The sequence below is a fragment of the Semicossyphus pulcher genome, unplaced genomic scaffold (assembly GCF_022749685.1).
Source record: "Semicossyphus pulcher isolate SPU_LCO1_2020_fin unplaced genomic scaffold, fSemPul1.0.p SCAF_25, whole genome shotgun sequence".
Classification (NCBI taxonomy): domain Eukaryota; kingdom Metazoa; phylum Chordata; class Actinopteri; order Labriformes; family Labridae; genus Semicossyphus; species Semicossyphus pulcher.
Window position 1 is genome coordinate 765,442 of NW_027211699.1, and position 14,338 is coordinate 779,779.

At 42.1% G+C, this 14,338-nt stretch overlaps 1 protein-coding gene across 2 annotated transcripts; it reads left to right on the forward strand.

The window, feature by feature from the left end:
* The first annotated feature begins 7,832 nt into the window (after window positions 1-7,832).
* gjc1 (gap junction protein gamma 1) lies at window positions 7,833-9,293 on the forward strand. Of its 2 annotated transcripts, XM_069675894.1 has the most exons (4): window positions 7,833-8,171; window positions 8,211-8,712; window positions 8,818-9,092; window positions 9,174-9,293. In XM_069675894.1, the coding sequence occupies exons 1-4, from the start codon at window positions 7,833-7,835 to the stop codon at window positions 9,291-9,293; spliced, it is 1,236 nt and encodes a 411-aa protein (XP_069531995.1). The 2 variants fall into 2 exon arrangements, with proteins under 2 accessions (XP_069531995.1, XP_069531994.1); XM_069675893.1 differs by having other exon boundaries at window positions 7,833-9,293.
* The last annotated feature ends 5,045 nt before the right edge of the window (window positions 9,294-14,338 follow it).

Genomic DNA, 14,338 nt, shown 5'->3' on the forward strand with positions numbered 1-14,338 from the left:
TAAGTCCTAATAATCCATCCATTAGTTGGTGAGGCATTTTACTTAAAACCACATATCTCAGCCTAATTATGGCACCAGAGGAAAAGCCAGAGGATGACCGAAGTCAAAGAGGGTCATCTTCTGGGGACCATGAATGTCTGTACACAATTGTACGACAAAAAAATTACATTTGTAAGTGCAAACTATATGACATCACATTTTTTTCTTTTGCACACATAGTATCTTTGGCACTTCTTTTTTTCTTTATCACACATTAATAACTTGCGGATATGTATACCAAAACTGACCTTTTAGATGCTTTCTCTAAGGTGCACTTTAACAGCCAGATTTTTAGTTGCCACCTTTACCCTCACCTGAAGCCCCTGTCTATCATACTCCCCTTCCCAGCCTATCACTGTCTGTCAGCCCCAGACTCCCCCCTCCCCTCTGCCCTCAGAGGGGGTATTAAAACACCACCACCTCCTCCTCCTCATCCTCATCACCACACATACAGACCCACATCCACCCCCACCCCCAACCATGACCCAGTTTGGAGGGGATAAGGGGGTAAGTGAGGACCATTGTGAGTACCACGGGGAAAGAGGCAAGATGCTCTGCCTCCCTCATTCCTCTCTCCCTTTCAGGAAGCGCTCACACTTGGTTAAGCACACACACTGAGGCTCTTCATGAGAGAGCGGCGGCGGAGACGTGGGTTTTTGTTTTGAGTTTTTTTTTTTGTTGTTGTCGGGATGCCGATGTTGATTTTGGGTCAGGGCTGTTTGATGTCAGAGGAGGTTAAGGGGTATGTAAAGGAGGCTAAGTGAGACGGGAGACAGAGATGAGGGGCCTCAGGTTGAGGGACAAAGGACACAGTACCTGGCATCCAAGAGAGGAGGAGTAGAGTGAGTATGCCGCTTCATCACTTTGCTTTGCTTGTTTGTCGACTGTTTTTGTATTTATTCTTTAAAATTGACTTTGAGGGATGACACAGGAAGTAATCTTACATTTGAAAGGTTGATCAGGAATATCAGGGACTCAAACGCAGACCAATTGACCAGATAGTGAAATTCCAATGTCCTTCCTGAATTTGTCCGTGCTTAATGCTGCTAACAAGATCATTCATATGTATTCTTCCCCTGAGTAAAAGGCACAGTTGCACACATAGAGGCTGCTCCCGCCCCAGAGATTCATCCTGTAACATATGGAACCAGTTTACCGTTGCGTTTCTTCCCTTCGGACACCGTTAATGAGGGAATTTTTAGTTTCCCACGAACACGGCGAGGGAAATGCTTCTCCACAAACCCACCTCCCCTCTGCAGAATGAAGAAGAATAGCTCATTCATCCATCGCGCCAAAGACTTCGGCCTCTCCCACGCCAAAGTTCAAAGTCATCAATTTCTATTCTTATCTCTTACTCGTGTTGTTTTCTGATTCGTACTCCTTTATGCTTCAAGTATTATGAGGCAGAGGCACAAATTTTGGGGGTGCAGTGTCTGCTCAATCCTTTGGAATTTCTAGTTTATTTGTGTTTCATTACTGCATGCATTGATTACATTGCAAGTGTCTGTGCGTGTGTATGTGTGTGTCTGTGTAAACACATGCACCATACAATCTGGTAGAGATTAGTCTATGAAATGGATGCGATCAGCAGCTCTGATAACCTTCTGTGTCTGTGCAAACTCACTGTTGGCATGCGTGTTTTTAATCACTTCAAGGACTCTTCTGAACAAAGTTGCTGCTCAGAAAAAAACCCACCAGAAAGTGTTGATAAGAAGTCCATTTTTAGCTTCGCTTTTTTTTTCAGTTTTGAATATCTGTGAGTGCCTAACAAAGGAGCTTATCCCGCGCCTTTATAGAAGGAGAAGGGGAGCCACAATATGAGAAACCCCCTGTGCTTTTAAGTCGAGCATGTGCCAGCGGTCGCTCTTCCGCACAGCGCCGTTATCTCCATTCATATCGTAAATTCCCAGACAGCAGCTTGTGACCTTTTTATGACAGAAATGTAACGGTTTAGCAGGAGGTCTGTTAGCAAAACAGCCACGATTTAACCCGTATTTGATGATCCAGGGGGCTGTCGTATAGGCAGATGTCTGGGCAGCGACATGTGAGAGCAGATTAGTTTGATCTGTGCAGGAAAGTCTGACCCTGGAGTAAGGACAGTCAGAGGAACGTCGGCCCTTGCGGAGCACGCTCAGAAATCTCTGATGCTTTCTTTTTTTGTTTAAAAAAAAGCATTTCTGTTACCGGTGATTACTCCATTGTGGAATTAACCTAAATTAGACAAAATTAGACACCGAAATCATCCGTGTTAATCTCATTTGGCTCAGGTTTGAAGGCGCCTCACAACATATTGAGCTAACAAAACAAACGACCACATTGTACCAGAATTTTCGTCTCATCCCAATTAATTATTAGCTAAGCCGCCTATTTTTCATAATAAAGGTCTTTCTTTTTCTAAGTGATTAAGCTTAACAAAGACAGCATTTTAAATGTCTGCACACACTTAATTGTCAGCGTCAAGGACGGCTTTAACTCTTTTTTTATATTTTAAAGCCTCTCTTATGATAGCGTAATGACCAAACACTTTTTTTTCCTTCTTTAGAAATTCCTGTTAGTGTTGGCAACAAACAGCTTTAGATCACTTGTTGCAGGAATAAACATGTGCACATTAAGTACCCAGAATTTGAACATAATTCACTTTGAAAATTCATCCAACTGGAAATTTAATAAGAACACGTGCAACAGGAATCTGTTTATTACTCAAAGCACTCCCTTTGGATAATATCACGGTGCTGTTATTGCCTGACTTTTATCCCTGGATTCTAACAGGCTTAATATAAAATGTATCGGTCATGTATGTCATGATGATGTTGGAAAACAATCCTTTTTTAATAGAGCGACAGCAGGGAAATCATTCAGGTCATTAAAATGATCAAACAAACCTCATAAAGCAGCACTGTACAGAAGCAAGGATGCATCATAATCACATTAAAAAGTACAATTTAAATCATGGGCGTTTTAAAGGCAGCAGGATGTGGACTCAATCAATCATGGCGGTGGAAAGCGCTTTTTGCTTTAAAATATTTGCAATCACTTTAAAAACACTCCGAGAGATCTGATTGATAATTAGCTACAGTGATGAAGAAGAAGGCTGAGGGAGTGTTTACCCCGAGCTTGTACTGACGTTTGTGCTCTGCAGGGGGGAAAGTACATCCGTGCTGCGAGCTGACTGATGGAGAGCGGCTGCAGCATCCGTACGGATCTTTGCCTGTGAGTGATACTGCGGGGGGTTAGCAGAGACAAAATAACATTGAAAATAATTGAAGGATGATGCAATAACTTAATATTGTCTGCTACAAAATACATGCAATGATATTATATTATAGTAGTTTAATGCATTTAATTTGCCTATAAATGTACTTATTAATGTGCTCCGCTTGATTCAAGTTCATCCAGAGGCTAATAAATCCATTAGTTTTACATTCATTAGAGCTTCTTCCCATATTTACATTATGTTCATTATCCAAGCTGCCCTTGGCCTCTGTTTATTAATATTAATGCCGCTTTGTGTGCATGTGTGAGTATATGTGTGTGAGTTTGTTTGTGTTTCTGTGTGTGTGTGTGTGCGTGTGCATGGATCTGCATATAACAAAGCTAAGCAAGAACATGTAATATGTCGACAAACAGTTTAGCACATTGCCCTGCACATTTCCATATTTGCACTTGATCATGTGCAAAATTTCAAAAATTGGCCGGCCCACCTATGCAACAAAAATATACTCATTTTTTTAATCATCATTTCTGTATATTTGAACTTGTATTGTTTTGAAATCATTTCTGTGTATCCTACTCTAATTGATATTCTTTATTGCACACTAGCCTCTTAAACAGCCCCTGGAGAATGCCCCCATGCATATCATTGCAAATTAAACATAGAAAGTAAGTAATAAAACACCCTGACCTATATGCACCTTAAGCTGTTGCTGTGCAGAAATTCTCCTCGATGATGCATGCAGTTCCAGCACATCTCCTCACCACACAATTACAAGCGACGTTCATCTGCAGCGGTCCCCCTGTTCGAGTCAGGGCCAGTCCCATGGTGGGCTCAGTCCCCTGGTGGTCCTCCCGTGCCTGAGGGTCCTCCAGCTGGAGCGCTGAGTCCACATAATGAGTCACTACTGTGATTAAAGAGCAACTCAGCTCACCCCAATGCAGCGCTCCTCACAGTCATGGTGCGTTTGTTTGTCTGTCTGTCTGCAAGTCCATGTGGATCCAGAGGGATTAAAGCCAGTGACTGAGGGCATCCCTCCGGTGACGCTAACTGTAATCATGACTTTCTGTTTGAATCAATATTTGTGGTTGCGATGTGAAGCGCTCACCCCTCAGGAACTCATCGTTGACCTTTGACCCTTCACTGCTCTGGTGGGGCTATGAGCAAGACCAAGGGCTCAGATGTATCACAGAGTCTGAATGTTTGATGACCCATGATTTCAAAGTTATGACCCTGTTTAGCTGGTGGCCATAGAGCTATTGATCCTGAAAGTTATTCCCTTTCAGAGCTAATTAGAGTGACGTATTAGATAAAATCACGATTAAAGAGTTTTCCTTTCATTTGTTTCCTTTTTTGATTTTAGAAGCAAAGTCAGGTCTGCTTTCTTTGATGTTTTTGTGTTGACATGATTTCCACCAATTTGTAGACCATCCTCTGCAACAGACAGTAGCAGAAAGCTTCCCTACTGTGTCTGTGCGCTGCTATTCGTAAGGGTGACTCACCCCAGTAACTTAATGCACGGAGTCAGCTTCTTACCCCTAACTGCCCCACTAGCTCCCGCAGACACAAATTGGATAAGAAAGCAGAATGCCAGGTTATATGTGGCTGAGGTAGGAGGAGTATTAAGCCCATGTGCCCTTTGCTGCAAAAGTCCCTGTTAAATCACACCTAAATATTTTGAACACTATTTGGCAGGTTTTACTCAAGCAACATTATGAAATTAACTACTGATGCACGTTATTATCGTCATGTCATTGGTATCTGCAGATTATGGCTTGAAAATTATGATAAAACAACACTTTGATTCTGCCTAAATGCTCGATGATTCCCTAAAAAAAGCTTGACATAATGCTACGACATTAACTTATCAACAATATACAAATAAAGACTTAAAAGTCACAGAAACTCAAGCCAATGATCAGAAGTTTAACAACTTTAACAACTCTTATCTGGCTAACAGTTAGCTCACATTCTCTTCATTTTACTTTTTTCAATACTCTCGTGGCCAAAGCCAACGCAAACAGAGTTTAACCTAGACCTCAGTGGTGCAGTAAACAAGTCTGGGCATGTCTCCCTCACTGCCGTGTTTCGGGGGGATGCTGCATTCAGGTGCGCTCAGAAACGTGATTGATCAGCCACGTGACCTTTTGTACAACGCCTCTTCCGTCGAGCGTGAAGAAGGGTGCAAGATGTCTGTGTGGCAGTTTTTGGCCACTACAATAAGAGTAGGCATGATATCAATTCCACTACAGGGGAGACTTGATGTTCTTTGCAATTAGGTGGAAAAAAACATGTGCATGATATATCGGGATCAAAATCAGCAATCTGTAAAAAGGGTTGGAAAATATCGGCATATCGGATATCGGCAAAAAATCCGATATCATGCATCCCTAAAATTAACAACACCTTTGACCCACCAGTGTGTCAGTCATAAGATATTCTTAAACCCACAGTGCCTCTAAATAATAACGGTCAAATGTCAAAAAACATGTCTGTAAAACCAAGCACAAGACATCAGAAATATTTCTTTTCAACCAGTGGTGCAGCCACTCAACATATATAAATGAGTACAGTGCAAAACACCTTTAAGGATGCAGGATCAAAAGAATACAGCTATCAAACAAATAATTCACAAACTAAGCAGCCAATTCAAAAGAGAAATCTTTCATGAGGGAAATGTGTCAGAGCAGAACATTTATGCAAACACTTGTAAGTGAAGCAGTTTTGATCTGCAACATTAATAATGAACTTGCTTCTAGATTAAACAAATAAGAATTGCACTTAACATTTGGTACAAACTTAAAAAACAGTGTGAATAACTGCATACATTAACTATATGCACAACTACTGAATTGAATGAACTACATCAAGTCCCATGAACCACCCAATTAAAAAACACTGCAGACAATAGAAAACAGTAGTAGTAAATAAACAGTAGATAATAGAATACAAAAAAATACTGTTATTGTACATCTCTTGACCCAAAATATTGCAAAGCAAAAAAAGCCTTAGCATTACATTACACAAAGCTGTTTAACCTTTGCAGCCGGCTGTTTGTCTGTGAGTGAATCTGGATATTATTATCTAAAGGACAACTCTCCTGCACAGTTAGTGTTATGTAAAAGGAATGAACTGATGTAATGCAGGAAAAGTCAGACAGAGCTCGACCATGGAAGGACACGGCTATGACTCTGTTTGCTTGTGGCAACCTTTCGCTCCGCTCTGGACATTTGCTGCTTACTCATACATGTCGGTCACAGACGCTCACAGTTTGCACTCTCACGAGGACTCCACTGCTGAGTGTGATTGCTGGATTTCACGCAGTTTATGTCGCTTACTGTATGTCTGTAATGCACACACACACACAGGATTCCTGACATCTACCTCCTGTGTCCCAGGCATGCCCTTATATGGTCAGAGAAATCAATATGACACATGTTTTATGGCAAGCCTCCTTCAAAACATTCCCACCCTCTCGGCTCCTTCTGGAGACACAAAGCAGAGGGCTGGGAGCTCCTGCACGCCTCCTCCAGCTGAATTTTTTCCTCTCGCCGCAGCTCCAGCTTGCTCCAACTAAGCCCCCAACCTGCTTGGTAAGGATGTTGTCCCGGAAGCCCTTTAAACCCCAAACTAAGCTAGCATTCATGGTTGGATTTTCCTCTCAGTCTAGCTCACAATAAGCCATGCTTTTGGTAAGGGGGGTAAAGTTCTGTGGAGGTGTCATACTCATCCCCCAAAGCCGCCCTGAGGGACAGCAGTGTTTGGGTTCAGCTCCACTGCCTGAGATAATGTGGGTCTGCTGTCTGACTCCCCGCTCCAATGGCTTGTGCCCGGCCACCTGCTGATTCTGCTGGTTTGGATGGACTGCCTGGAGCTCAGACCTAACCTACATTAGCAACATATCCCACTTCCTAAACTGTGCTCAAATTCACACACACACACACACACACACACACACACACACACACACACACACACACATAAGCACAGGACAGCACAATGCCATTCACCTCCCAACCAGAACAAACCCGTCAAGTTAATACAATCCTGAAAACTGCACCTCTCACAGAAGAAGGCTCACTAAGAGGATTTATTTCTTCAAAAAGAGATAGGCTGTTAAATAAAGTGTGTGTGCATTTGATGATAGCAAATTTCCCATTTGGATTACTTCGCCTCCTTCTCAGTGCTGCTTGATGGTATTTTTTAATACCGATATCCTCTTTCCACCCTGTTTGGTCTTCTAATTCCATAAAAAGCCCAAACTTGACAGCAACCTCACTTAAGCACTCAGCTCCAAATTCAGCTTTTGTGTATTTGTGCTGCAAGAAGCAACAGATCACATTAGGGGTAGATTGATTGCCTGAGCTCAGAGAGGAACGCTTACTCTATTTAAGGCAATTATCATGTCACCCCTTTTTAAATTTAGTTGCTGAACTTGGAGAACTCATTTTTTTTACACATTTTCAAATTAGAATTAATTGTCTTTTTTTTTCTCCCTCTTGTCCTCTTCCTTCTCTACTTTCTCCAGAGTCTGTGAGCAGGTGAGAGAGGGACACTGTCTGCCCCACTGTCCAGCGACACCATGAGCTGGAGCTTCCTCACGCGGCTGCTGGAGGAGATCCACAACCACTCCACCTTCGTGGGGAAGCTGTGGCTCACCGTGCTCATCGTCTTCCGCATCGTTCTCACCGCTGTCGGGGGAGAGTCCATCTACTACGACGAACAGAGCAAGTTTGTCTGCAACTCGGGTCAGCCAGGCTGCGAGAATGTCTGCTACGACGCCTTCGCCCCTCTATCTCACGTCCGATTCTGGGTCTTCCAGATTATCTTGGTGGCAATGCCTTCCCTCATGTACATGGGCTATGCAGTCCAAAAGATTGCAAGATTAGATGAAGCCAAAGGTGGAGCTGGTGCTGCTGCAGTTAGAACAGCAGGAGGAGGGGGCTACACGCACAGGAAGCCCAGGAAAATCTGCTTTGGAGCTCGACAGCACAGGGGAATCGAGGAGACTGAGGAGGACCAGGAGGATGATCCCATGATCTATGAGGTTCCAGAGATCGAGCCCCCCAAGAGACCGCGGGATCCACTGCAACCCACACCCAGGCCCAAAGTCCGGCATGATGGGCGCAAGCGTATCCAAGATGAGGGTCTGATGCGGGTCTATGTCTTGCAGCTGGTGACTCGTACAGTGCTTGAAGCAGGCTTCCTTGCTGGCCAGTATTTGCTGTACGGGTTCCGTGTGAAACCCGTGTTTGTGTGCTCGGGGAAACCTTGTCCTCACAGTGTTGATTGCTTTGTGTCCCGGCCCACGGAGAAAACCATCTTCCTGCGCATCATGTATGGTGTCACTGTCCTTTGTCTCACACTTAATGTTTGGGAGATGCTCCATTTGGGGATTGGGTCCATCTGTGACATTCTTCGTCGTCGGCGCTGCCCACCTCAGGAGGATGAGTACCAGTTGGGCTTGTTGGGCACCAACGGGGGCGTGGAGGGCTCAGTAGGGGGGACAGGACCTGAGGCAGGTTCTGAGGGAGGGGTGGGTGGAGATGGAGCTGCTGATTACGTAGGCTACCCCTTCTCGTGGAATACCCCGTCAGCGCCACCTGGTTATAACATTGTGGTAAAGCCGGAGCAAATGCCCTACACGGACCTTAGCAATGCTAAGATGGCATGTAAGCAGAACCGAGCAAACATTGCCCAAGAGGAACAGCAGCAGTTTGGTAGCAATGAGGATAACTTTCCCACTGGAGGGGAGGCCCGTGTGGCTTTAAACAAAGACATGATCCAGCAAGCTCATGAGCAACTGGAGGCAGCCATCCAGGCCTACAGCCAGCAGCACAGGGCGGAGGAGCAGCTAGGGGACAACCAAGATGACAAGCCGCAAAGCAACATCATCCAGGCCCAACCTCAGCCACAGCCGCAGCCTCAGAAAGAGCGCAAGCATAGATTTAAACATGGGAAAGGAGGCAGCAGTGGAGGAGGCAGCAGCAGCAACAGCAGCAGCAGCAAATCAGGAGAGGGAAAACCCTCTGTGTGGATTTAACCCAGAAACAATGACATGTATTGAAGCCATGTAGATATTGAAGATTGGATGACGAGACGTTGCAATCCTCCTTGGATATTTAAACACCCCTGTGCCTTAAAGAAATCCTGCAAGCTGGAGAAGATATGTGTTAGTGTTGTGTAAAAAAAACAACATGATGTCGCAGCTGACAATTTGTTTTGTCTGGGCTATCACTGTCTAATTTGAAACATCACACCAACACAAACTGTAATAGGCTACAGTCTGTCCGTTTACATGTCTCGTTCTCCTTGAGTCCTAGAGTAGATTATTGACCTCTGTTGTCTTCTCGTTGATCCTTTCTTAGGGATTTGAACTTTAAATTACCGAATGATAATGAGTTCAGTTGCAAATCAGATTGATCCCAGATTTGGCTTAGCTCATTTTCTAGCTGCTCTTCTGCAAAGACACTGTCTCCATTAATACATTGGCTAATTCTTGGGACATCAAAGTACAACGACATTAAGATGAGGTATCATCGTAATACAAAGGCAAAGGGATGTTATGCCATCACTTTGCCCTGGCAAGCTAAAGATACGACTTTGTACTGTAATAACGCTATAAAGGAACATCATAACAACATAAATGCAATACAATGAAACATAATTCAGTGGCAGGGCCTAAAGCAGTGACTTTACAATGCAGAGATAATGTCAACTTCCTGAAGGCTGTGTCCTGTCATGTTTTGTCTGCTTGTTCATAGTGTTATGTTGTTGGGATTTTGCATTTGACAGTTTCTTTGTAGGTGTTGTCTGTGTTTTTTATATGTACGTACAAACACTACTCAGAAATCAATGAGTACAGCAGGTGGCTTTTTATTCAGTCCACATATGAAATATCCTGAGGATTTTTTTTAACAAGGTGCAAAAGCAGATCAAATTTTTATACCTTACTCTTCAACCTCTCAGTTTCTCTTTCCAGCTCGTGGCTCTTGTCTATGGCGGCTCAGCATCCCACTTCTCTCCCATATGCTTTGTAGTTGACTGCCCCCTGGTGGTGTCTTCTACAGGGCTTTCTTTTTGGGAGTAGATACCAGTTGCAAAGGCTATCTTTACCAGCTGTAGTGTTCCTTTTCTACTGACCAGCCTTGTGTAGGTTAAGTCTTCCCAGCGCTACACATTCAGTGTTGCACAAGGCTGCAATATCACCATGTTGTAATGGGAAAGGTTTAAAGCCATTACTACAATATATTGAGACCAAACACTGTTTGTGTGATGCAAGTGTCAGTGCCAAGATTTTATGCTAGGCTGCTATGAAGCCTGCTTGTTTGTAGCTTTGGAATACTGTGGCCATGCTACTCCAGTTTTGGAAAAAAAAATGCCTACAAGAGACCAACCCTTTTGTAAAAGCCACTCATTTTTTTTTTTGTATTAAAATATGTGTATTTGTTTTTTTTAAGTGGATTTAAAATACCACACTTGAAAATTGAGTACATTTGTTCAAGTCAGTGTTTTTATATGAAAGCACTCTTTTTTTAAAATACATTTTTTTCAAAAAAGAAAAAAGAAAAAGAAAACCACTTCTTTTTAGAAATAAATTAGCTGTATCAATATTTATGGTCATTGTGTTTTAAATTGCCTTCCAATTGTAAAAAATGTGAAATATGACATAGTATATTTTTATAATATGTCGGCTACCGTGTCTTAAATAAAAAAAAAAGCCAGACTTTCCTTGTATGTTACAGTATCAGTATTTAACGTACGTAGCAACCCTCTGGACTGTGTTTTGATAAACATTGTTATTCCTTTCTGAACATTGTTAAAAGAACTGCTGAAAAGCTGTGTGTGGAGAAAAATTGGCTGAAGGAATCAGTTGGGGACAAGATGTGCCATAGTACTTAAACCATTCCTAGCTTCCCACAGTAGCTTTCCAAACAAGCAGCAGTCCTTATTGTTTACTCATTTAATTACATTAAATCTGAATGAACTGAACCTTTCCTAGAAATGTACCATATTTACATAGCGGCAATTTTCCTCTGACGTCACAAGGAGTGGGTAGCATTGAATTGTTATTATGTGAATATTGCTGACTTCCAGGTTGTAAGTCATGGAGGTATATGACAAATCATTATAATTTTACTTCTTCCTTATTAAAGCAAAATTGAAAAGACAATTAAATAATAGCTGGACATTTTTATAAGGTAAAACAACACACCCATTATCTACTATAAAATAATAGCTAATGTTAGCTTTCAGCCACTTACTAGCTAATATTACTGTTAGCTGGAACGTGGCTGTAGGCTTAAAATACTGTTTGGTAGTGTAACACAACACAATAGGAGAGGCATAAATTCCTAGCTAACATAACCTTAGCTAGGCATGTTTACTCATTTAATGACATTAAATTAATAGGTGGGAAGCTGGACAGCTGGCAAATTGTGCTCCTTATGTAATAAATCTCATCTGAATGAACTGAACCTTTGCCAGAAATTTACCATATTTACATAGCGGCAATTTTCCTCTGACGTCACAAGGAGTGGGTAGCATTGAATTGCTATTATGTGAATATTGCTGAGTTCCAGGTTGTAAGTCATGGAGGTGTATGACAAATCATTATAATTTCACTTCTCCCTTATTAAAGCAAAATTGAAAAGACGATAAATAATAGCTGGACATTTTTATAGGTAGGTATAGGTAAAACAACTAACCCATTATCTACTACAAAATAATAGCTAACGTTAGCTTTCAGCCACTTACTAGCTAATATTACTGTTAGCTAGAAAGTGGCTGTAGGCTTAAAATACTGTTTGGTAGCGTAACACAAAACAATAGGAGAGGCATAAATTCCTAGCTAACATAACGTTAGCTAGGCATTCACTTACTTGCTAAGTTATGTTAGCTAAAAGGCGGCTGACAGCTTATGTTACCCTTTGACAATGTTGAACGATAAAAAAGGAGAGGTGTAAATTCCTAGCTAAAGTAATGCCAGGGCATTTGCTTCCTTGCTAAGGTTATGTTAGCTAGAAAGTGGTTAAGTGCTTGGATTGCCTGTTGTCTAAAAGTAGCTAGTGGGTTATCAATTGAGCTGTTTTACCTTGAAATATGTCTCGATGTCCCTCCGGATTTTAAGTATCCAATTGCTTTTTATGATACTTAATTGACCAAAAATGACCATGAAATAATAAGGATGATCAGAAATACCTACACTTACAAGACCTACAGCCTGTAGTCTAGCAGTACAACTTTATACCAGTATTTGACCTTCCAACCCTGAGCAGAGGAAAATGGCCGACCTGTGACTGAACTAACTGAGGAAATTATTACCCACGAGAGGTTACTAGACATTGCGACTTGGCTTCCTTTGTCTTTGTACCATCACAGGATTGCTCGAGTGTTTCTGATTGGTTTGATCACCAACTGTTCATCAAGCCAGCCAGCAACAACAGACAGCCATAAACTTCGAGAAGGTCTTCTGTCAGCTGCTGTACAGACCAGTGATTGACACTGGCTGCACTGACGCCGCTCTGTCAGCAATAAGCCACAGGTGATTTACTCAGAGTTCCCCTGTCAGTGTCACTCTCTCTGCCTAGAGGCCAATCAGCTCTCATTAAATCCTTCCTCAGTGAGCAAAGTTTGTCAAGTATTCACTTTCCTCTGCTTAAGAGAAGGAAACAACCTGAAGTTTAAATAGATAACACACAGCTGGTGCTGCTTTACAGTTAGAGCCAACTGAGGCCACTAGAGGGCGACTTCCTGTCAAAGGAGGCAGCATTTCAGAGCGTGTGGAAGGGGAGATATGAGGACGTGCTATGGGGACACTCAAAGACCCCATCTGCTCAGAGTATTTGTGACTGGCAGCTTGGCCTTACGTCTCCAAAACTATTCTAGGTTATGCTGCTCAGACTTGTTTGTTTGTGGGTAAAGGAAGGAATTCGGGCAGCTATCCAGGTCAGAGGAATTACCCTGTGGCATAGTTATGTATTTGTGCCGGCCAGTTCTCATGTTTTAATTGAATGGCTTAGAAAGAAAGAGAGTAAAGTCAGAAGAAAGTGTGCTCTGTGGGCTTTTATGTCTACTTTTATTATTCTCTGCATATTGTTGCTGTCCTGTGCAAAGTTTATGATTCTAAAATGTCAAATAAAAAACACTAAAAGCAAAAAAAGGTCATACTGAGGGTAAAGCTTACCTGTTTAAGTTCTGTACTTATGTGGCATGTGTGTTTTGAGAGACAATGTATAGGAGATCGTAATAAATGACGATTAAATACTTAAATAATTGAGCACACTTTGCTAGTGCACCAAATTCTGTTGATTATTTAAGTAGTGTGTGCTAACCACCTAAACTTTAGATATATTTCACTTGACAGTAACAATATGCATCTTCTTGCAGTTTAGGATTGAGACACACTTTGGAACTAAAAGCCCTCATACCTGCCAGATATTCCTTTGTGATTTATCTCTGTGCTGTATATTAACACAGACAGAGAAATCAACTGGTGAAGATGAAGTCTCTTTGTGGGTCTATTCATCAGGGATACCACAGTCGGCATCTGTCTATCTTTGTAAAATGTCTTTGTGCAGAAGGACTGTATTGAGGCCCTGTTGTTTCCCTACATGTTTTTAATAGTCTCCTGTGTGGGATTTAACAATAAAACCAGTTGTATTACCAGTACAAACTCTGATTCATACATGCATTTGTGTGTTTTTCTATGCCTTTTGTAAAATGTACATGTCTTTGAGTGCCATTCTTGTGTCCCCTGGCAAAGATTTTTTTCATATTCTTTGATGAATACATTTGATTTGCATGTGAAAAGACCTATTTTCCTACAAAAATAAATCAGAAATGCATACTGAACAAAGTCTCTGCTTCTTTTGATTTGGCTCCATAGCAGAAAAAAAAACCTGTCAGGAAATAAAAGACTTCCCACTCTTGAAAATGTGGTTATCGTCCTGCTCTCATTGCCAGAATAAGAGCTGTGTTTGATTTTGATTGGTGGAGATCAGGGGGAGGGGGGGGGGGGGTCTCTACAGTCCTATCAGGAGAATTACAGTCACACGGGCTGATGTTGTGTCACAGGAAACCGACGAG

Coding starts and splice junctions, on each gene's coding strand:
- gjc1 (XM_069675893.1), top strand. CDS start 7,833: ATGAGCTGGAGCTTCCTCACGCGGCTGCTGGAGGAGATCCACAACCAC.